The sequence below is a fragment of the Onychostruthus taczanowskii genome, unplaced genomic scaffold, assembly GCF_017590055.1.
Source record: "Onychostruthus taczanowskii isolate IOZ18803 unplaced genomic scaffold, ASM1759005v1 scaffold43, whole genome shotgun sequence".
Lineage (NCBI taxonomy): Eukaryota > Metazoa > Chordata > Aves > Passeriformes > Passeridae > Onychostruthus > Onychostruthus taczanowskii.
In genome coordinates this window covers 2,830,986-2,853,031 of record NW_024501792.1, presented here as the reverse complement: position 1 = coordinate 2,853,031, position 22,046 = coordinate 2,830,986, and the positions used below count along the sequence as shown (strand labels likewise).

Below are 22,046 nucleotides of genomic sequence, written 5' to 3'. Positions count from 1 at the left end.
ACCATCCAGACTTCAACTTTTTTTTATATGTTTTTCTATTGTGAAATTAAATGGATCAGTCACGTATCAAAACATAGTTGGCCTCTCTCGTTTCATCTGTAGGAAGACTGCAATTATAACTTAATTTACACAGCAAAAATACCTTTGTTTTTCACAAAAACAGTGTGACAAGACAGTGTGCTGCATTTCCTGGTGAGAAGTTTTGCATATATCGAGCACAGCCAGGGGAGAGCCCTGAACATCCTCTCCTGTCGTGCCCCTGGGTTGGCAGGTAGTGGTGAGGTTCACATTTTTTGGTGAAATTCACATTTTGCTGTCACAAAATCAAAGCTCCAAACAGTGGCAAGCAGACTCTTTGCATTTGGCTCTGCAGCCAGTGTTGTGTCTGCTGGGAATGTGAGATGAGAAAATAACATGTATGTGTGTGTGTATATTTATATTTTTTCCAAAGCTGCAGGTAAAACTACAGCTGCTTTTAGGAAATTCCGACGAGGGAGCATCAAATCCCTGCTGTGGGCTAAATTAATTTAAATTTTCAGTAATTACTGCTCCGTGTGAGTGTGGAAAATCTGGATTTGCACACACTGGAGATTCCCCCTTCCGTCCCACCACCGTGCTGGCATCTGAGGGAAGCTCCACGGAGGAGGGGTATCCTAAAAATACCTGGAAAATCAGTTTTAAGGTGCAAGTGGTAATTTTTTGTTCCAGTGATGTGGTGAGTGTAAGCTCCAGATTAATTAAGCCAGGTTGTAAACTCTAGATTAATTAATTAAGGGTTTGGGCAGCACATCTTGGTGTGGGGATATTTTTGACTTCCCACAGCAGCAGGAAGCCAAAAGTCACCCCTAAAAAAAATGAGCTGCTGTACTTTAAGGTTGCTCAAAGATTGGGTCTTTAAAAGGGAGAAAAACTCTGTGAAAATGAAGGTTTTTATTATCGTGGCAAGGACAACGATGGGGATGCCAAGATACGACTGCCTTGCAAGATAAAGTGGCACATGTTCTACACAAGAATGTGTACAATGTCTGACGACTCTGGAAATCTGTTCCTCAGCAGATTTCCCAATAAATTAACACAACAAAAATACTTTCATATAAAACAAAGTCCAAAGGATTTTTTTTTTTGTCCTAAAGTAAAAGCAAAACCTTCAGGGACTATATTATCTCTCTCTACATATATAATCTCCTGAATTTTTCTTTTTTTAAATAAATTTATTCTTGTCTTAGAAAAATAAAATGAGTAGCCAATTTAGTCAACGGAAAATATCTCACAGACTTAAAAGCATGCCCAGCAAGCATAGCCTTGTAAGACTAAATTAATGTTAAATCAAAGCAATTTGTTACTCAACCAACCTAGTCTGCAATTCACAGTTGATTACTACAAAGTGTATTCTTAAAATTATTATTATTTTTTTCTTTTTTTGGCCCATATAAAAATAACGTATTGCAACTCAAAGTGCATTTTTAAAATAAACAATCAACTATTTTTATCAAATAAAATATTTACACCATTTGGTTTTGTACAGTCAGAAATGCGCTTCAGGCGATGACCATGGGGACGTCGTCTGAAAATCCAGTTATCATTGGGGCCTCATCGTCCTCATCTCCTGCAAAACAAACCCAAAACAGAGCTGATAGAGGGCACTTAAAAAATCTGGGTTTTATCCTCAGCACTTTAAAATCTGTTTTTAAGTGATTTGCATTGGAAGGAGGGGTTTAATTTGATAAAAATATTGGTCGGGAAAATTTTGGGGGTTGGACTTGATGATCTCGAAGGTCTTTTCCAAGTTTAACAACCCCATAATTCTGTGATTTGTACTCTGAGATCAAACCCATAGAGGTTGTGCTACCACAGTGGCCCAAGCCAGATAAAATAATTAATTCTTGCCCTGATTTCACATCCTCAATTCATTTTTTTAAGTGATTTACATTGGAAGGAGAAGTTTAATTTGATAAAAATGTTTAGTTGGGAAAACTTTCACCAGTTGGGCTTGACCTTAAAGATCTTTTCCAAGTTTAACGACTCTGTAATTCTATGACTTGCGCTCTGTGATCAAATCCATAGAGATTGTGATGCCAGAGTGGCCCAAACCTTGATAAAGAATTAATTCCTGCCCTGATTTGACATCCTCAGTGCATTTCTAAGTGATTTGCATTGGAAGGAGAGGTTTATTTGATAAAAACGTTTTATTGGGAAAAGTTTTGGTGGTTGGACTTGATGAGCTTGAAGATCTTTTCCACGTTTAATGACTCTATAATTCTATGATTTGCACTCTGAGATCAAATCCATAGAGACTGTGATGCCAAAGTGGCCCAAACCATGATAAAAGAATTAATTCTTGCCCTGATTTCACATCCTCAATACATTTTTTAAGTGATTTACATTGGAAAGAGAGGTTTAATTTGATCAAAATATTTGGTTGATAAAACTTTTGGCACTTGATGATCTTGAAGATCTTCTCCATGTTTAACGACTCTGTAATTCTATGACTTGTACTCTACGATCAAATCCATAGAGGTTGTGCTGCCAGAGTGGCCCACACCAAGATAAAGAATTAATTCTTGCCCCGATGTCACACCCCCAGCGCTGTCCCCAGATGCCACCAGGGGCCACGTACCCAGATCATCCCCCGAGGAGAAGATGGCCGAGCCCAGGCGGGAGCTGTAGTGGCTGTTGGCGAAGGCAGTGAAGCTGTTCTGGAGCCTCCTGTGCCTCATGTAGAGCACCACAAAGCCAATGCCCAGGGTCACCAGCAGCAGGAACAGCACGGGCACCACGATGGCAGCCACGTCCGTGGCCTGGCCCGATTTGGTGGCTGAGGAGTCTTTACCTGGTGAGGGAGGGACACAAGAGCTGTTTTAGCACATCCGTGTCGCAATGAAACGATGTGGATGTTGGAACTCCAAGGTAAGAAGAAGGGAAAAGAAAGGAAGTTTATTTCCTGATTCCAATATTTATAGATTTTCAGAAGTGACAGTGGATTGGAGGATGAAATTGCCACCTCACCAATGACACTGGACAAACCAGCAGTCCGTCAAATTTCTCCTCCTCCAGAGAGGAATGTAAAAACAATCATTATTTACATAAAGTTGCGTGAGAAACTCCATTACAAGAACGTAAACATCAGAGAAGAATTTAGAAGAACAGGGCGACACATCCCTAAAGAATTTATAAATCTTCCCTGAGTGTTTTTTAAGGAGGATGAGGAGGAAATAGGGACTCACCTGTTCCCAGCTCGTCGTAGAGGAGCGTGGCTGGCTCCCCACACATCTGCCCCCCGTACAGGCACCGGGCCTGCACGCTGAACGAGTAGTTGTGGCCTATCTTCAGGTTGGACACCTTGAAGAAGTTCTCTGTGGTGTTGCCCAGGTAAGCTGTGATGTTCATCAGGCTGTCAAACATGTGAATCTCGTAGCCCTGAGGGAAACGCAAGCCCCAAGTCACTCAGCTGCACAGGGCGGGTTTGCTCCTTCCAAAAGGGCTTGGAAATTTGGTTTTCCTCCTGGATCTGGCTTTGATGAACCCTGCTGGGCTGTGAACTGGTTGGGAGCAATGTGGAGCCTCCTCCAGGGAGCCCTACTGGTGTGCACTGACCTTGGCCAGTTCAGGAAGGAGAGATTTCTCTTCTGCCAAGTGACAGGATGAGAGGACACTGCCTCGAGCTGTGCCAGGGGAAGCTCAGGTTGGGCATCAGGAGGGATTTCTTCACTAAAAGGGTTGTTAAACATTGGAAGGGCTTGGCCAGGGAGTCCCCATCCCTGGGGGTGTTCAGGAAACAACTGGAGGTGGCACTCCGTGCTCTGGGCTGGGGACAAGGTGGGGATCAGGCACAGCTTGGACTCAACCTTGGAGGTCTCTTCCAAACTAAATGACTCTGGTTTGGTTTGTCTGGTCCACTCTGTCCTTAGCACCCACCCCAGCACAGAGTCCAGCAGGGTGAGGGCTTTCTTGGTGCAGTTTTTTCCCTGCCCATGCTCTGACAGACAACATTTCAAAGATTTTCTATCCAAGTCTGAATAACGACAACTTCCAGACTTCCTGGTATGGCAGAGCAGTGTCCTATTCTCAGTCCTTTCACACAGGGGACAACTGTCCTTTTCTAGCAGGCTAATTATGCTCCTAAAAGGTGACTGATTGGATCTATCAGCTTCAGAGCCTCAGCCATGACATGAATTTTAGTGAAGCCTTCTAGAGGGCTCACCAAGGACAGGATGGATTTCAGAGCCTGTGAAAGGAGCCTTGCAGTGACTCTGCTCCAGGATTTTCTGTAGGACAGGAGGCACAGCAAAACTTACCCGGCTTTCATTGAAATTACTTTCCTTCAATGCCAAACTCTTCCAAAAAAGCAGAATATGGTCGTTTTCAGTGATGATTTTTAAGGCGTCCGGTGCAGAGAGGGGGACTGCAAATGGGAAAAAGAGGCAGCAGGTGAGGTTGTAGCACTGGTGGCACTTTCCTCTTACACAAATGGAGTAAATTCTGAAAGTTAGTGGGGTTTTCTAGGGATCAGCACAATGCTCTGCTTGGAAAAGGGATGTGCTGGAGGAGAGGATGCTGTGGTGTGGAAGCTGGGGGGAATTTTTCACTGGTAGGGCTGTAATGGTACTTGGTGATGGGTACACAGCCAAACTGGTGTCTTTCCCATCTCCATTTATCAGGAGGAAAACATTGGATATCACTTGAGAAGCTTCCTCCCCACTGCTGTTGTCTGGGGATGTAACCACCTCCCCTGGGAGGCCTCCCAAAATTGGGCTTTGACTGTGGGAGAGGACCAAGAGCTGCAGGAACATTTCTGCAGCTCCAGGCAGCTCATGGTGGGTGCTGTGTCCCTCACCTGTGTTGATCTTCATGCTGGATTCCTTGCTCATGTTTCCCAGCTGGACAATCACGTGGTATTTCCCTCCTGGCTCCAGCTTCTTTATGGTGTACTCCACCGTGCTGTTCCGGCTTTTCACTTTGTAGATTTTATCTGTTTTCCTCACCAAATCTTTAACTGCCACGGCATAGAGCTGGAGGGGGAGGAAATGGATGGAAAAAATCTCATTTTCTTGCAGAATTTCAGCTAAACAGTGGTAGGACATTAGACAGGGCGGGTAAAATTTGCTTTAAACCAAGGCTGAGCTTTACAGAAAGCCTGGGGAGCAGAATTCCAAGCCTCTCTCTGGATCTCTGCCCAAAATCAGCATTTAGTGATACAGAAAATGCATTTAGTGGAACAGATGAGAGCAGGAGGAAAAGCTCAGGGTGTATTTCTCAGTGAATCACAAGGATGCAACACAAACCTCTGCCCTGTCAGAGTTTCCAGCTCTGCTGGGAAGGTTTATACCTCCAAACCTTTGCTGTTAAAGTCTCTGGAGCAGAATGGGAGGGGAAAGCTTGCTGAGAAAATGACTGGCCTTCAATGGAGCGAGACCTGAGTGTATTCCAGAGGGGCAGAGAACAGAACTGGGCTTTGTTGAGGCAGGAGGCAGAGCCCCAGCCCAGCCTTGCCCTCCTGGGCAGAGCCAAAGCCCAGAAAGGTGTTTTGGCACATGCCCAGGGCTGGTTTTAGACTTGGTCAGAACAGATACCCCCGACCTGGCTCTTTTTAAATGTTACACTCCTAAGCTCATGGCCAGCAGGGAGGAAACGAAGATGTTGGAGGTGTCCGCACTTTGACGACAATTTTATGCGGAGCATAGGCCTGACCTCGGGCTTTCTCCAGCAGAAGAAAGGCGAGGATCTGTGTTTGAGGCAGGATTTTGTGTGCACAGGGCCAGGAGGAGGCTCTGTGAGGCGTTATTACCATGTCCTGGTCGGGTGAGTCGTAGGGCGATTCCCACTTGATGACGGCGAACGTCTTCCCGGTGCGCACGGCGTGCAGGTGCCGCGGCGGCAGCCGGTTATCCGGGATCATCTTCACCACCACGTAGTCAGAGGGGGGCCCTTGGTAGGGAGACACCACCCGCACCTGGGAGGGAGGCACAGAGGTCAGGGCAGCGTCCTGGTGGAGCCAGGGGGCGGGCAGAGGGCGGAGGAGGAGGAGGGGAGCCCACCAGGAACAGGTACTGCTCGTCGCGCTGCACCAGCACCGTGGCGTTGTGCGCGCTGGTGGTGCTGTTGTGGGGGCTCCTGTACAGCTCCAGGAAGGACGTGGCGTAGAAAATTCCATAAACCTGAGGAGGAAAAGCACAGCAGGGATTGGCACGGCCCACAGCATCCCCTGGCTGTTGTGGGAAATGGATTTGTAGAAAGTGCTCAAAGTCTGACAGAAGTTTTACGTGGTGCGTATCTGTATGGAAACTTGGAGATAGGAAATGCTGACTTAGAAATGGCATGGGATAGGATGGATATGGTTGAGAGAGAAATGGAGCTAGAAACAGATATTGTTGAGAGAGAAATGGAACTAGAAACAAGTTTTAAGGGATAGGATGGATATGGTTGAGAAAGAAATGGAGCTAGAAACAGATATTGTTGAGAGAGAAATGGAACTAGAAACAAGTTTTAAATTATGGTTTTGTAAGTAAGACTAGATACTTTGGAGAAATGTTGACTTAGAAATGTCATGGAATAGGACAGATATTGTTGAGAGAGTAATAGAACTAGAAACAAGTTTTAAAGGATGGTTTTGTAAATAAGACTAGATACTTTGGAGAAATACAGCTGTGGAAGATGTACTGTAGCAGGATTTACGAGGGGTAATTTTAGATTATTGGTTTTAAGGTATTTACAGTATGGTGTGGTAAAAGCTGATAGGTTAAGAAACACAATGTATTGCAATTAGGAAATAGACTTCTCTCAGACTTTGAGAATTTTCTACAAATTCTTTTCCCACTGGCTGTCACATTTTAGGGGCGTGAAGCAAAGACCCTTTTCCCTCTGGACCCTTTCTCCTGCTTTTCCCTCTGTCTTGGCCAAGTTCAATCTGCCCATTTGCCTTTGAACTCCCAACCCAAAAACCCTGAGCTCAGCTCAGGTAACAGCAGTTGATTCAAAGGCTGCTGGAGCATTGCTCTCTCTGTGTTTGAGCCACTTCTCACTGCAACAAACAAACAACAAGCCTTGCTTTGCTTCTGTTTAAATGGTTCTTCCCCTCATTATCCCCAAAATTTTCAGGGCCTTGGAATTCAATCCAAACAAATTGTCCTGATTTCAGGGGTTTTGTGTGCTGCTCTGAGGCTGAGCTGCAGGGTGGCTGCTGAGGGAAGGGTTGGTGCCTTACCACATTCCTGGGGCCAGTCCAGCTGCATTCCACGGCCGTCTGGTTGATGGCCTTGGCCTTGAGGCTTGGGGACACAGGCCTGGTGCCACTGGTCACCACATGCACAAAGGACAGAGGGCTGTCACCCAGCTCCGTCTTAGCCCAAGCAGAAATTTCATAGGGGGTGTGTGCTGTCAAATTGGCCACTGAGCAAGAAGAGAAAGGGGCATTGTCAGGGGAGGCAAAGCACGGCAAGGGCAGGGTGGGAGCACGAGGGAAGGGTCAGCATCACAAACAGACAGGAGCCTGCCTCTCCTGGGCTGCACTTTCATGACTTTGCAGTAATTTCCTTTATACAGAAGCACCTGAGACTCTGGAGTCCAACCCAGCCTTTTCTGTGCCCGGATGATTTCACATATCCACACTGAGATTTTCCCAAACCAGAAATGTGATTAACAGGGACATTTGCTGTGTGCAAGCCCAAGGAATCCTTGTTCTGTTTCTACTCCCTTTGGCAGATTAAAAATGGAACAACAAACAAAACCCCATGTGATGAGAAAGGACTAGTGCAGCTCTGGGGGTAAATCCCAAATCTGCTTGAAATCCCCAGGTCCTCAGAACAGAGAATTTGCTGCTTTGTCCTGTCCAGATTTAAACAGGATTGTTTAAACAGAACTACTAGTAGCAAAAAAGAAACAAAATAATCCTATAACTTCTCATAAATCCTTATGCTTGGTGTTGAACAAAGCAAAGCTTTCTATATTGAGCAGAATTTACCTTTTTGGATGGACTTTTCTCCTTCTATGACCAGAGTCCTTTTTTCCTGCCTGTGGGTATCGAATGTCCAGTAGATGTTGACCACGTAGCCACTGACCTGTCAAGCCCAAGGACACAGAGCCATCAGCTCAGCTGATGCACACAGGGAACCAGGGCTACTGTCAGACCCCTGACAGTCCTTGCATTGTATTTTCCATCCCAATTAAGAGCCCCGGGGCAGTTTGGGAGCAGGAAGAAATGATTTGGCAGGAAATAACTGGTAATTGCAATGCTTCAGTGGGTGACAGCTTCTCCCAGCCACTATTCACCATTTCCCCAGCTCAGATGGAAAGGGGAGAACTCTTACCTTGATATTTGTGGTCATTTTTAGGCTGAAACTTATGGAGTCCTCACTGTAGCTCTCAATGTGGATGACAGGGGGAGGAATGACTGGGAGGAAAGAGAGAAAAGACCTGTTAGTACAGCACAAAGAAATAAAAATATTTCTTGAGAGGGGACAGATAAAATACAGCTTTTTGTGTTAACACCCAGCTCCCAGAACAGGATGCCCCGACCTGCCTAAGACATGTCCCCCTCAAAGACACTGACATCATTTTTAACTCCAGCACCTAAAAGCTGCTTTACCTGTGCCTTGCTCAGTGCAGGCTGGAACTGGAGGGGTCTGGGCAAAGGGATTTCCCTCTGAACTCAGCAGGGTGAGCTCCTATCCCAGGAGCTGCTGAGGGAGGGCAGGAGCTATCTGTGCCAAGCACTCATGCAAAACCTGAAGTAAAAGCTGTTTCTGTTCTTTCTACCTGTTTTTCTAATCATCAGGTAATTCACATGATCTGAATCCTGCACTTTGAGGAGCCTGGTGTTTTCTTTCCCTTCTTTCATCTGACAAATTAGCAGACAATTTTGATGCAGGGACATGAATTTGGATGAAAAACTTGGCATGAATACAAACGACTTCAAAAGGCTTTTCTTAAAAAAAAACCCAAAAAACAGGTTGGGAAGGAAATGATTTACTGTGCTGTTTGAATTTATCTGCTGTTAGACTGTGATGTGGTGATAGTTCTTGGGAGCTGTGGTTGTTTTTTATGGTCTAAACCTGCAGAAGGAGCCACAATAGTTATGACCTAAGAGGGAGAAGGATGAGCCAGCATCCTTTTAGAGTCAGAGTGATGGAGCTGGTAATTTCTTATCTATCTGGAGGCAGAATTTGGCCTACAAAAGTCTGAGGGAATCTGTCTGCAGCCTTGGAGAGAGGGGACAGGCTCTTGCTCAGTTCCAGGGCAGCACACCCATCCCCTGTGCCACAGGGCTCAGAGGAAGAGGCAGTGACCCCTCCAGAGATGCCACTGAACTCTGAGGCAGCTCAGGATGAGTGAAAAAGTCACTTTTTACAGGTCACTTTTAACAGCAAAGCTGTGAAAGGCTCAGCAGGGAGAATAAAGGCCAGGGAGATGGCTCTGGATGCTGCTGCTGATGTTTCAGGCTGATCCTCTGCCTTGTTGTCACCTTCTCTGAGCTGACCCAAACAACAACATTTACCTTTGCCTTTGACCGTGGTTATGGACTTGGATTCACTCCAGTTTCCCACCCCTCGGCTGGTTACTGCAGCAACCTTTGGAAAGGAGGGGGATGAGGGAACATGAGCAACATTTTACAGTGCAAACAGAGAGGGGAGGTGAGAGCAAGGTTACAGACCTGGCAGGGCTCCTGGGAAAAGGACTTGGAAGCAAACAATAGCTTAATTACTTGGCAATAAAATGCTTAATGCAGAGATAAAGCCGACTGCTTAAAGTCAATTAAAAGAATCTAAGAGGAGGGAGGTGCAGCCTCTTTGCAGATAACTACTCTCTGATGAGATCTTTGAGGAGTCCATCGAGATAAGGAGCTGGGGACTCCACGGGCCATAAAATAGGTGAGAACCACACCAGGGAAGAACATGCAAGCCCTGAAATACTTCCAAAGATTTATCTGGGGATGGATTATATTGGGAAGGAATACCAGGGGAGGAAAGCCTCCAACCAGCTGAGAGAATAACACAGATTTGGAGGAGGGGATTCATCCCCCCTCGCAGTGAACTTCCCCAAGAACTCAGGAGGATGGACAATGGCAAAGCACTCATTTCCCAGGGCTCACTGTGCAGACTTTTCATTTCCTCTTCTTATTACTTCTGTCTATAATTACCCAGCCTCTCCCCAGTGCAGACATTCCCCACAGGCAGATCTGCTTCTTTTCCCACTGATACACCAAGGCCCAAATTTATCTCTGGCCCACATCCAGTGCAATTGCAGTGACATTGGAATGGGCAATTAACAGGGAGGATTTTGTAATCCAGCCTGGCCTTCTGGGACAAAGGAGCAAATCAAGGGCCTTGGAACTACAGATATTAGCAGTGGTGGTGTGGGTTGGCATTAAAGGGCAGCGCTTTAGCAAGATTTTTTTTTTTTTAACATGACGTTTTTTTAGCAAGTTTTTGGCTGTGCAGGACTTAGGCCACTCAGGAATGAGAGCTCACTTAGAGGGAGCTTTGGAAATACTCACTCCGAGAGGGAGCTTTGGAAATACTCTGAGAGAGAGCTTTGGAAATACTCACTCTGAGAGGGAGCTTTGGAAATACTCACTCCGAGAGGGAGCTTTGGAAATACCCTGAAAGAGCTTTGGAAATACTCACTCTGACTGTGTAGAGAATGTTGACCTGCAAGTTCTTGATCTCAGTGTAGTTTTTGGTGGTTCTGAGGGATGACCACTCCTTGGATCCACTGCTGCTGTATTCCACCTAGGAGCACCAAAACAAGGCGTGAGGGCCCAAAAATACCACAGGTCAGCAGGTCCCTCTGAGACAAAATGCCAGCAGAAAGAAGCACGACATCTCAGAAAGGGAGAAATTAACAACTCGAGGGCTGTGGTGCTGCCTACAGCATTTCTCCTCCCAACTTGCCTGATGCTCCCAGCAGATTTCCTCCCCAAAATATCCCATTCCAGGCCCACCCCCGCTGCAGCTGGTGTGTGTGCTGGTGTCCCCACGCCACCCAGCTGGGCTCAGCCCCCAAGGGCAGCAGCACTCACGATGAATTCCCGGATGAGGCCGTGGGCGTTCACGGGGGGACTCCACCAGCCCATCACCACACCCTCAGCTTCCTTCTTCAGGGAGAGCTGGAGATTGAGGGGAGCATCTGGTACTAGTGAGAGAAAGAGGAATATTAGTGACAGTCATAGTAATGTGCCCAGAGCGTGCGGGGAAAAGCAGCATCTCCCTGAAAAATCAGGACAAAGGGGTGGGTGGCCCTTTCTCCCCACACAATTCTAGTTCTGGAATGTTCTGCCCAGGGAGGTGGTGCAGTCACCATCCCTGGTGTGTTTAACAAAGCCTGGATGTGGCACTGGGTGCCAGGGTTGAGTTGAGCTGTTGGAGCTGGGTTGGACTCGATGATCTTGAAGGTCTCTTCCAACCTGGTCATTCTGTGAATTCCCAAGCCCATGGAAAGACCCTTTTTGTTCAGAGCAGGGATATCTCTACTTTTCAGTCCTGTGGCATTCACATTCTCTGAAAAAATTTCTTTGTCCAGGATTTTTCTCCTGGGAAGATGAGAAGCCTCAGAGAAAAGGAAAACAATTCTCATCTCATTTGCTTCTCCTGTGTTTTGCTCATGTGGAATGTGTTTGGAGATTGTTTACCCACAAGTGATTGTTTCACTGGATTCTGGTGTGAGTTGCTTTGGCTCTTTGGCCAATTACAGCCAAGATGTGTCGAGACTCTGGAAAGAGTCATGAGTTTTCATTATTATATTTTTAGCATTCAGTATCCTTTCTGAGTTCTTTAGTATAGGACAGTATTTTTTACGATAATATAGTATCATAAAATAATAAATTAGCCTTCTGAGAACACGGAGTCAGACACTGACTCCATTCCAAAGGCATCATTCCCGCCTTTGTTGGGGCATTCCCTGCAAACACAGCACAGCCCAAATCCCCACAGATGTGCCAGGCACTGGAGGGAGCAGCAGCTGTGCTTACGTCCTTCGGGCGCCCGCAGCGTGATGAAGTCGTTGGTGTTGTAGACCCGGCTCAGGCACTGCACCTGCACCTTCACCTGGTAGCTGCAGTCGGGCTTGAGGACTTTCAAAACGCCGTTGGTCTTGTTGCTGTGGGTCTCCAGGATCTTCCAGATGCTCTCACCGACCATCCTGAGGGACAGAGCCACACGCCTCCAGTCAGGATGGGCTTTTTTAGCACAGGACACAGGGATTTGTCCCGAAAAATGGAACCATTTTAAGGGGTTGTTGCTCATTTTGGTACAGCCACACCACCAGTCTTGAAAAGATGCCACTGGAAAGCCTGAACTAACCATGACTTGGTGACTTATAAGCCCCTGACCTTTTCTACAACTCTCGTGCTCAAATTTATTCTCTTTGTTCTTGCTGTTAATGGTCCCACAAACACAAGACCCAAGTGGAAAAAAAAATAATATAACAACTTTACTGAGTACACAGTCAAGGAGGAAACCAATGCAGTTTGTCCCAAATGCCCTCTTTGTGCACCTATTTTGTGTCTCTTTTGCTCCCAAATATTAAATTTTCCAAGCAGAACTTGATTAAGGAGCTCTGAATGTTTCAGGGCTGATTCTGTGTGGTTCTCTGCAGTAAACACAGGCACGCCTGTGCTCATGCTTGGCCTCTTTACCTGCTACAACAGCAGGGGAGGGATGATGTACCTGTAGTAGATGTTGTAGACACAGGAGGTCGAGGACATCCTTTTTGGCCGAGCCCACGTCAGGGTGACATCACCAGAGAAATCAGCTGTCCACTGCAGGTTCTGGACCTTGTACACGATTGTGTCATCTGAGCAGAGAATGGGAAAAGTGAATTTGCTGCAGGGAAACAAGCCCTGTGCCCAGGAGAGAGCCAGGAGTTTTGTTTGTAACACCAACAGCAGGGGAGGCAGGAACAGCACTGACTGAAGGGGTGTCTGCAGCACTTAAATGAGATGTGTGATTTATCAGCCTGGGCTCACAGAGGGCAGCTCAGAGCAGGGATTCACCCCTGCTGCTCGTAGTTCTACCCAAAATGTCTTCATGCTGCATCAGTCCCCTTTCCCCTAAGGAAAGATAAAGTGTGGCTGTTGATAAAATACTGGGCATTTTGGAAGTGTGTGAGTGCAAACTGCCCAGTGTCACCCTTCTCCTGCTGTGACCAGTCTGTGCTGTCCCTGTCACCACCCAGGGCCTTTCTTTGTGTGTTTCCCCTTATCACATCTTCTGCTCAGCAGCAGGACCAAGCAAAGGCTGGGAATTCAAGTTTGGGGCTTGCCTGGACACAAACTCTGTGGCTGAATCACTGCCTGACCTTCACAGAGGCATTTAGGGGATAAAAGCACCGTGGAACCCAGCCCTGGCAGGGCTGGGAATGGGAGGTGCTGATCTGAAATGCCCCAAATCCGTGCCCTGCTCCCACCAGACCCTCCCAGCTCTCTCTCTCTGTGTGCCCAAATCCCTCTCTCTTTGGAGCCCAAATCCCACTGTTGTGGTTTGGCTCTGCTGGGGTGCTCAGCTTTGGTGCTGAACAGAAACCAAGCAGAGCAGAGGCAAATTGCTGCTGTTTTGCTTTCCCTAAACAGCTGGAATTAAATCCAGCAGGCACGTGGGGCCATGGACAGCACGGCAAGGCAATTTTTCCAAGGGAAAAGAGATGGTTTTTCCTTGGTGTAGCAGCTGAGTTGTGCATCTCAGCAGCTCCTTCCCCCTCCCCTGAACCTGCTAGCCTCTCCCAATCAATATTTAATTAAAGAACTGAACCTGATTGATGCCCAGCCCCCCCAGCAGTTCGGTGGGGGAGCTGCTGAAGCTCATGGCTGGCTGGAGGCAGTGATCAATCCCTGTTATCAGCCCAGGGTGGGCTCTGTCCCTCTGCCCCCACAGGGCCACCAAGGGACACCAGGGCACGTGCCACATCCCCCAGGGTCACCTTGCAAAGGAGGGCAGAGCAGGAGACTCATGTCACCTGTGGGCTGTGTAAAATAGACAGCTTTGCTCCTATCCATCCTAAAATGATTTTTTTTCCCCTTTGTCTGAGGCTGCCGGAAGACAAATTGTCAGTGTAGAAGCTGCTGGGAAGTTTGTCCCAGCTGCTGATAAATGGGTGAGGAGGCAGCTTGGACAACTGAGCAGAGGCAGATAAATCAAGGATGTTGGGAGGGAAAGGTCACATACCCAGGAGAGCAGGTCTGTGTGCTGACAGGGAGCAGGGAGCGCGGGATGGGAGGGGGCTGCTGCTCACCTGTGCAGTTCCTCTCGTCACTGCTGTCTGAGCAGTCCAGGTACCCATCACAGCGCTCTGTCAGCAGGATGCAGGCCTCCCCATCCTCACACCTGAAGCCACTGGGGCACGACAGGCTGCTGGGGGTAGCTGAAAGAGGCAGAACAGTTCAGGACTCGAGGCAGGGAAGTTCCCTCGGTAGCACTGGAATGTTTGCAGGTCAGGGATGGAGCTCAGGCTGATGTGTCAGACACTGGGGTGTCTCCTTCTGGCTGCACCTCCAGAAGAACCTGAAGCTCATCCCATGAAAAACAACAACTGGACTTCTAATGGGAATAGCACCATGGCTTTTTATCCTTTTTAAAATTTTTTTCTGTAAAGGATTTCTGTTTTCTGTTTTTTTTTTCCTGCAGGGCTTTCCCCAGCAATCAAAGCCTCCTCAGAGGCTTCCCAGGGGAAAGCTCCAGGTGTGACCCCGTCCCTGCCCACACTCACGGCAGTTCCTCTCGTCGGTGCCGTCCTGGCAGTCCCTCACTCCATCGCACCTCTTCCAGTTGGGAATGCACTTGTGCAGCTGCTGGCACTCGAACTCGAAGCGGCTGCAGCGCCCCGGGAGCGCTGGGGACGTGGCTGTCACGTTGGGTCCTGCACACACACACAGACAGGCAGGAGAGCACCGAGGCACAGCCGGGCTGGCACCGCCACCAGCAGCGAGCAGCGCTGTCCCCAGGTCCCGACTCCACTAGATGGCAATCTCCTTCCATCTAGCAGGTGATGGGGATGACGCCTTAGCCATCCTCTCTGCTGACTGCAGAGGGCTGGAAAAGCCTCTGCTCTGCAGGGAATGTCCTGGTCTGGAGCACTGCCCCAGCTGGTGGCAGAGCTGGAGGGTGACCCCAGCGCCAGGGGACATTTCACACCACAAATGAACCCCGTAACCTGGCCAGGCTCTGAAAGGCCAGAACTGCTTGCAGATGTGATGTGGGAGAAGGGAAGGAGTGAGGGAGAGGAGAGCTTACTCGGGGTGGGACAGGCCTCTTCGTCAGAGCCGTCAGAGCAGTCCTTGTAGCCGTCACACACCCAGCTGTTCATGATGCAGGCGCCGCTGTTGCAGCGGAAATGGTTGGGCAGGCACGTCGGGGGGATCAGCGTGGTAATGGGATGAACTGGAGATCCTAAAAATACACCAGGGAGAGCTGGCCTGAGCTCCCTGCTCCCGTGTAAGCTCCCTGCTAGCCGAGGGGGAGGCAGCTGAGGCATCACAAGCTCGGTATTTTCACCTGCATTGTGTCTGCAATCAGGATACCCAAAAATACAGAGTAAAAAGATGCACGAAAGTGCCAACTCATGGGGCGTTTTTGTAGCCATGGGGGCTGTGGGAAGGCAGAGTGATCCTTCAGCATGTCCCAGTCCCTGCCATGTCCGTGTCACAGCCTCAGCAGTGTGTCCTTACCCTCGCAGTCCTTCTCATCAGACCAGTCCCCGCAGTCGTTCTCCTCGTCGCACTTCCAGCGGTTGGGGATGCAGTGCCCGTTCCCACACTGGAACTGGTAGTACCGGGAGCAGTTCGGGGCTTCTGTTGGGTTTTCTGACAAGGAGAGGAGAGTCCTGTGAGCCGCAGGGGCATCTCAGCAGCCCTCAGCACAGCTCAGAGGTGGGAGCACCTCAGAGAGCATCACCCTGAGCAGGTACACGGGCACATTCCCCAGCATCTCTTCATCCCCAGCATTCCCATTCCTTCCACCCCTCACTCTGTTGCCACCACTGCTTTGTCTGTGTTCTTCGTGGCCAGACAACACCCCTGATCTCAGAACCAGAGCAGAATCCCCCAGAGCACGGCAGAAATGGAGGAGCAAACCCTGCAGCTCCGAAATGAGGCTGCAGCTGCCTCGCCTGGCTGGGTACAGCTCCTACAGCCACCCAGGGAACAGTGGTAAATATTGGGTTTGGCTGCAAACTGCCTGTCTGCTCAGGGCTGGGAGTCTGTGCAGTAAATATGGTCACAGAGGAGTCAGTCAAGCACAAGATGTGCCAGGTTTTCTGCATGCTTCACTTCACCTGCCTACAGCAGGAGGGAAATGACACTGATCTCCAGGTAGGACAGGCTGTGATGTGCTACACTCACACACATGCACACACACATGAGTGAGAACATGAGGAAGACACTACTCCATGCTCCTGGAATCCAAAGGAAGCTGGAGCTGCAGGAGGCCCTGGGGGTGCTGCTCACCACAGTTTGCTTCGTCAGAGTAGTCGCCGCAGTCGTCCATCCCGTCACACTTCCACACCAGGCTGATGCACACCCCATTCTGGCACTGGAAACTGAACTGGTCACAGGTCCGGTGGAACTCGGGGTCCTGGGCTGCAGGGAGAGGTTTGGTGTAAAACCCAAGGGCTTCAGGAAAGCTTGAGCAGCAAGGAGCACACTCAGGGGCAAGCACGGATTTCTAAGCAGGTCTAGAGCCACCTCTTAGGAGAGTTGGCAGCTTCCTGGTAGCCTGGCTCTCCCCAGGGCTCTGGTCTCATGCTGTGCCCACCCTGCCTTGGCAGAGGTGCCCAGTTTGACAATTACAGCACCCAGCATTGCTGGCATCCCTGGTAGCCTGGCTCTCCCCAGGGCTCTGGTCTCATGCTGTGCCCACCCTGCCTTGGCAGAGGTGCCCAGTGTGACACTTACAGCACCCAGCATAGCTGGCATCCCTGGTAGCCTGGCTGTGCCCACCCTGCCTTGGCAGAGGTGCCCAGTGTGACACTTACAGCACCCAGCATAGCTGGCGTCCTCGTCGGAGCCGTCGCGGCACTGGATGATGCCGTCGCACACCATGGAGTGGAACAAGCACTGCTGCCGGTTCTTGCACACGAAATCCATGTAGCGGGTGCACAGGGGCTCTGCAGGGGTGGGGGCAGGACAGGAGGACAGGAGGACAGGGCTGGCACCTCTGCTGTCCTTGCGAACAGCAGTGTCACCCGCCGGGGACCACGCAGGCCTGAGTGCAGCACGCGGATTTTGGGGACTTAGAGAAAGTGTCCCATGACAAAGGGTTTGAGCTGTGTCCCTGCATAGGCTGCCCTCACCAAATCACCTGTCAGGGTGGGCACAGGCACCAGGAGGGGTTTGGTCACCTCCCTGGCAGTGTCCTCCCAGTCTGTGCCTTCTGCTGACCCGCCGATTTCACAGGGGGCCCGTGACTGCACACTAAGGCTTTCCCATTATCTCCCAGGGCTTTACTCCCAGTGGAGCAAAGTGGCTTTGCTGCCATTTCTGGCTTGGGCAGAGCAGAAATGCTGCCAGCCCTCAGAGCTGGGCCCCAGAGCTCCCCCTGAGCCCGGTACCCACCACAGTGCTGCTCGTCCGAGGCGTCGGAGCAGTCGTTGACGCCGTCGCAGTGTTTGCTGGTGGGGATGCAGGTGCCATTGGGGCACTGGAAGCCGTTGCACTTCTTCTCTGAAATGCAGAATTGGATGGCTGTTGTGTGTTTTTCGGGGTTTCACTATAGCTGTTTTAATCAGCAAAAAAAAAAGCCACGGTTGCCTCCGCACTGTGATTGCTTTTGGAGGGGTGGGGGCTCTCCCGCTGAGTTTGCTGCTGGTTTAGCTCAGTGGGTGTGCATAAATCCCTCCCACCCGTGGCAGAGCCCCCCACACACGCAGGACACGTTACCACAGCTGGCAGGGTCCTCGTCAGAGCCGTCCTGGCAGTCGGCGTCGCCGTCACACGCCCAGCGCTGCGGGATGCAGTGGCCGTTGTGGCACTGGAAGCTGGAGGCCTCACAGGTGTGATAAACTGCTGAAACCAGAGCAGAGGGACACCTGAGTTGTGGGCTGTCACCGTGTCCCTGCTGAGCTGAGAGTGTCAGCCCACACCACCACACCCTGCTCCTTGCCCTGCCCTAGGATCTCCCACCAAGGCAGCACAAGCAACCACCCCATGGAGACCAGGCAGGAGAATTCCTTGAGTCCCAGTTTTCCACTCTTGCTCACAAGCCTGCTGTGCCTCAGGGATGGCTTTTGCAGGGTAGAGATATCCCAAAGCTCTCCCCAAAGTCAGCAGCCTCTGTCCCTTTGATCTCAGTCCTTGGGGTGCGTGGGCAGAGGTGACAGAGGTGGCATCGTGCCAGAGATGGTGAAAAATGTCACTGAGATCAAGCAAGCCTTGGCAGAGCTGCAGAGCCCCCCGTGCAGGGCAGGACAGAGTCAGAGAGAGCTTTTAATTAAGGCAAACAAGGCTCTTCTATGTTGCCAAAGCAAACAAGAAATACGATTCTCCCTGGGGGTTTTCCTTAGGCTCCTGTCAGGAAAATATCTGCCTGTGGGGTATCTGGGTTGCAGCCTGGTTTGTGTTGTCACTTCAGAGACAAATCCTGCTCCTCAAGCTGGAGAGCACTCAGAGTTATTGAGAAAAGCAGTGTTCAACTTAATTAAATGGCACGATCCTGAGTTTTAGGTTAGAGAGTGACATGCACTCGCAGATATTTGGAAATAGTACAATCTGGTGGCAGTAATATTCTATTAGGTATTCAGCATGAAATGTAATTATTTTAGATAAGAGCAATAATTGCAGCCCGGTGAAGTCAGACGGAATGTTCCTCAAATAATTGTGATCCTCTTAGATAATTCCAACTTGGAGCTTTACAAACCCGACACGCTTTTTGAAGTAGGCTCCTCTCCTGTAGTAATTCTCTCTGGAGAAACGCATACCAGAGATAAGTGATACCAATATAAATTAAACCTTCTTAGAAAGCCACACTCATGGAATACTAATGGCCAGGATCAGCCCTGGGTGCTCCAGGCACAGCAAATGCCACAGGGGTGAGCAAAGAGGAGCTCAAAGACCTGGAAGGGATCTCTTACATCCTCGTGCCAGAGCCCCGGGACAGCAGCTGGTGCCACTCTCTGTCCCAAAGGCACCAGGCTGCTGCCAGCATTCCCAGGGGCTGTCCTGGTCCCTGCAGGCTCCTCATGCCATGGAAAGCACTGCGTTTATCTTGAAATATCCCATGTATGGCTTGATAAATACAAACCTTGTGTCTTTCACTGATGGACTGGTGCTCTGCCTACTCTGAGAAGTTTCTCCTCGTGCAAACACTGAGGTTTTTGGTTTGGTTGATAGTTTTGCTTGATTGTTTGTAGTGGAAAAAGCCAATGCAGTGCTGTCTGTTGTTTTTTCTGATGAGAAAAGGCTCTGTGTGGGCGTTAACCTCAGGAGGCTGCTGAGGAGCATCACTGTGGTGGTGAGGAGGGTGGAGTGTTGTGACTTTCCGCTCCAAACACACAGTGAGGCTCACAGGTCTTGCTGCACAGGGGGCATAAAGTAGGAACAAGGTTATTTCTGCCAGCCAGGCTGCTTTAATACCAGTTGTAAGTAAAACCAAGAGTGGGTCTTCTATGCCTGCTTAGGGCACCCTCTTCAGGTTTTTGAGCCTGTGGAGCAATGAGGCTGCCGGAGGAGGACTAAACCTGCCAAACTAAACTTCCCAAACTAAACCAGCCTCTTCTTCAGACCAACTGACTGTGGAGAAGCTGCAAAGAGCGTGCCTGTTTTCTGCACCTAATCAATGGCAAGGAAATGGAGTTAAAGCTGCGAAATGCTGCCAGTGCCCAGCAGCCTGGTTGCTGCCTCCCTGCAACACGGGAGCTCTTTTTGCAGGAGAACCCTTTGGCTGCTCAGCAGCCACAAAACCATTTCCCATTCCACAGAGCTTTGCCTGTGGGTGCAATCTTGCAGGTAAAAAGCAAAGCTGGGTCACTGTGTGAGCATCTCAGAGCTGCCAGCAAATTCCCAGTGAACCTGGGGGAAAGAAATCCTTGCATTTGGAGCATCACATCACCCTAAGGTGCTCTAACAAGCAAGGAAACTGAGGCACAAGACACTGGCTAATGTCTCCCAGGCTGGAAGTAAAAAGTAGGAGCAGCAGGAGGTTCTTGAGCAACACCTGAGCACTCACCAGTGCAGTTTGCTTCGTCAGACCAGTCCCTGCAGTCGTTATCCCCATCACACATCCAGGACAGACGGATGCACATCCCTGAGCTGCAGCTGAACTCATCGTTCCTGCACTGGTGAGCTTCTGCAAACAAAATATTGGGCTTCAGGTCACAGGAATACCCAAGGAGCAGACAGGAAAGCTGGACAATAATGGCACAGAAGTCTCCCAGCTGGAACATGGCGAGGGGAAGGACCAGCACACGACCTTGCTCTCTTCCCCTGTCCCTCACTTCCCAGTACACGATGGTGCTGTCCCTAATTCCCAAATACCCTGTAAATGCTGGTCCTGTCCCCCATTTCCCAGTCTCCAGTAAATGAGGAGGAGACAGCCTGGGTAAACAGAGGGATCTTCCCCTACATCACCCCTGAGCAGCATCCAGAGGAGGAGCAGCTTGAGCAGCACAGAGAGTGCTGGAGAGCAGCTGCCCACCTGTGCCCAGAGCAGGAGGCTGAGTGTGGGCACTCACCACAGTGACTTTCGTCGCTGTTGTCCCCACAGTCGTCCTCCAGGTCACATTTGTAGGACAGGGGGATGCAGGTCCCCGAGCCCTGGCAGCGGAATTGGGTCTCGGTGTCGCACACGGTAGTTGCTGATGGAGAGAGGAGGAGGAGGAGGTGGTTAGAAAATTATTTCTGCTTCCTGAGGGTGTGTACTGAGTGCAGGGAAGTGGAGGGACAGGGACAGAATCCTGCCAGTCCAACCTGAGTTCCTGCTCTTGTATTTTAATGCCATTTTTAGGCACTCCATGTAAAGCAGAGCACACAGGGGTCCGTTTTCTGTCTGGGGATCAGGACTGAAATTCCTGATGTCCATTCTCAAGCCAGGGAGCAAGAAGCCAAGGCTGTAGAGCTGTCTGCTCTCCCCCTACAGAGGGGACTGAAACCTCAGGTGCTGGGATGAGACAGGGCAGCCAAAGCAGGGGAGAAGCTGGCCATGGGTGGTGCTATGCAAGGCAGCATCTCTGTGCCAAGCTGGTGACCTCTCTCCAAAGAATGGAGAGGTTTTCCCACACCTGGAGCCACTGAACTCAAACTTGGACTCCACTGGCTGGTACCTCAACTTTGTCAGGGAAAGAAGTTCCTTATTGGTACAAAATGGGCATAAACAGCCTCTCTCCTGGTCCTTCAGTGATTCCTAACCTCAAACCCAGTCCTTTTTCCACAGTGCACTAACCCAAACCCTTCAGGCTGTGCAAAGCTGTGGAACACCTGCCCCTCCTGCACACATTGGCAGTTCCTATCTTTGCTGAAAAAGGTGACCCCCATCTTTAATGTGTGAACTTGATTTATTATCTCAACGAGAGGCCTGTGTCAGCACTGTCTGCTCTCTTTTCCTCACTGGCTGTGCCCTCAATTAGCTTCAGAAGACAATTAGTGCAAGAGACAGTTGGCATCAGCCTCACCAAACTTTAGACACTGACGCCTCATCTGGTCAAGGGGGCTGGGACAAAACCCATCCAGTTTGCTTTGGGAGTTACCAAAGAGCCGAGTTACACCCCCAGAGAGCCTCTTGCTGTCCCTGACTGTGAAAGGAGCGTGGAGCATCAGCTGAGGTGCCAGCACAGCAGACACCTGAAGCTGCCAGGCCAGTGCCACCAGGACAGGACAGGACACTCACGGCAGTTCTTCTCGTCGCTCATGTCCCCGCAGTCATTGTCATTGTCACACTGCCAGATGCTGTTGATGCAGTTCCCGTTGGAGCACCTGTACTGGTTGGGCAGGCACGTGTTCTCTGGGGCAGGAGGGACAACAGAAACAAGCTGGCACGAGGCTGTGCTTCCAGAAATGGGCCACCCTCCTCCCCGACAGAGGACAGGTCACGCCGACCTCTCGTGATGGCAGAAGCCACCTGAGCCCTGAGCAG

The 22,046-nt window shown here is 49.8% G+C and overlaps 1 protein-coding gene across 1 annotated transcript in view; it reads right to left on the bottom strand.

The window, feature by feature from the left end:
• Positions 1 to 1,538: 1,538 nt before the first annotated feature.
• Positions 1,539 to 22,046, bottom strand: part of SORL1 (sortilin related receptor 1) — a 46,331-nt gene continuing 25,823 nt past the window's right edge. The window contains exons 23-48 of the mRNA XM_041413738.1: positions 21,801 to 21,914; positions 20,650 to 20,772; positions 20,145 to 20,264; positions 17,861 to 17,986; positions 17,537 to 17,644; positions 16,957 to 17,088; positions 16,430 to 16,561; positions 15,653 to 15,787; positions 15,219 to 15,374; positions 14,695 to 14,844; positions 14,221 to 14,349; positions 12,660 to 12,786; positions 11,963 to 12,132; positions 11,015 to 11,127; positions 10,620 to 10,724; positions 9,491 to 9,563; positions 8,304 to 8,386; positions 7,958 to 8,054; positions 7,202 to 7,386; positions 6,036 to 6,155; positions 5,786 to 5,950; positions 4,835 to 5,009; positions 4,296 to 4,402; positions 3,225 to 3,417; positions 2,618 to 2,830; positions 1,539 to 1,606 (exon numbers count right to left, since the gene is read on the bottom strand). Of these exons, the coding sequence (XP_041269672.1) occupies positions 1,539 to 1,606; positions 2,618 to 2,830; positions 3,225 to 3,417; positions 4,296 to 4,402; positions 4,835 to 5,009; positions 5,786 to 5,950; positions 6,036 to 6,155; positions 7,202 to 7,386; positions 7,958 to 8,054; positions 8,304 to 8,386; positions 9,491 to 9,563; positions 10,620 to 10,724; positions 11,015 to 11,127; positions 11,963 to 12,132; positions 12,660 to 12,786; positions 14,221 to 14,349; positions 14,695 to 14,844; positions 15,219 to 15,374; positions 15,653 to 15,787; positions 16,430 to 16,561; positions 16,957 to 17,088; positions 17,537 to 17,644; positions 17,861 to 17,986; positions 20,145 to 20,264; positions 20,650 to 20,772; positions 21,801 to 21,914 (3,419 nt within the window). The remainder of the gene's footprint in view (positions 1,607 to 2,617; positions 2,831 to 3,224; positions 3,418 to 4,295; positions 4,403 to 4,834; positions 5,010 to 5,785; positions 5,951 to 6,035; positions 6,156 to 7,201; positions 7,387 to 7,957; positions 8,055 to 8,303; positions 8,387 to 9,490; positions 9,564 to 10,619; positions 10,725 to 11,014; positions 11,128 to 11,962; positions 12,133 to 12,659; positions 12,787 to 14,220; positions 14,350 to 14,694; positions 14,845 to 15,218; positions 15,375 to 15,652; positions 15,788 to 16,429; positions 16,562 to 16,956; positions 17,089 to 17,536; positions 17,645 to 17,860; positions 17,987 to 20,144; positions 20,265 to 20,649; positions 20,773 to 21,800; positions 21,915 to 22,046) is intronic.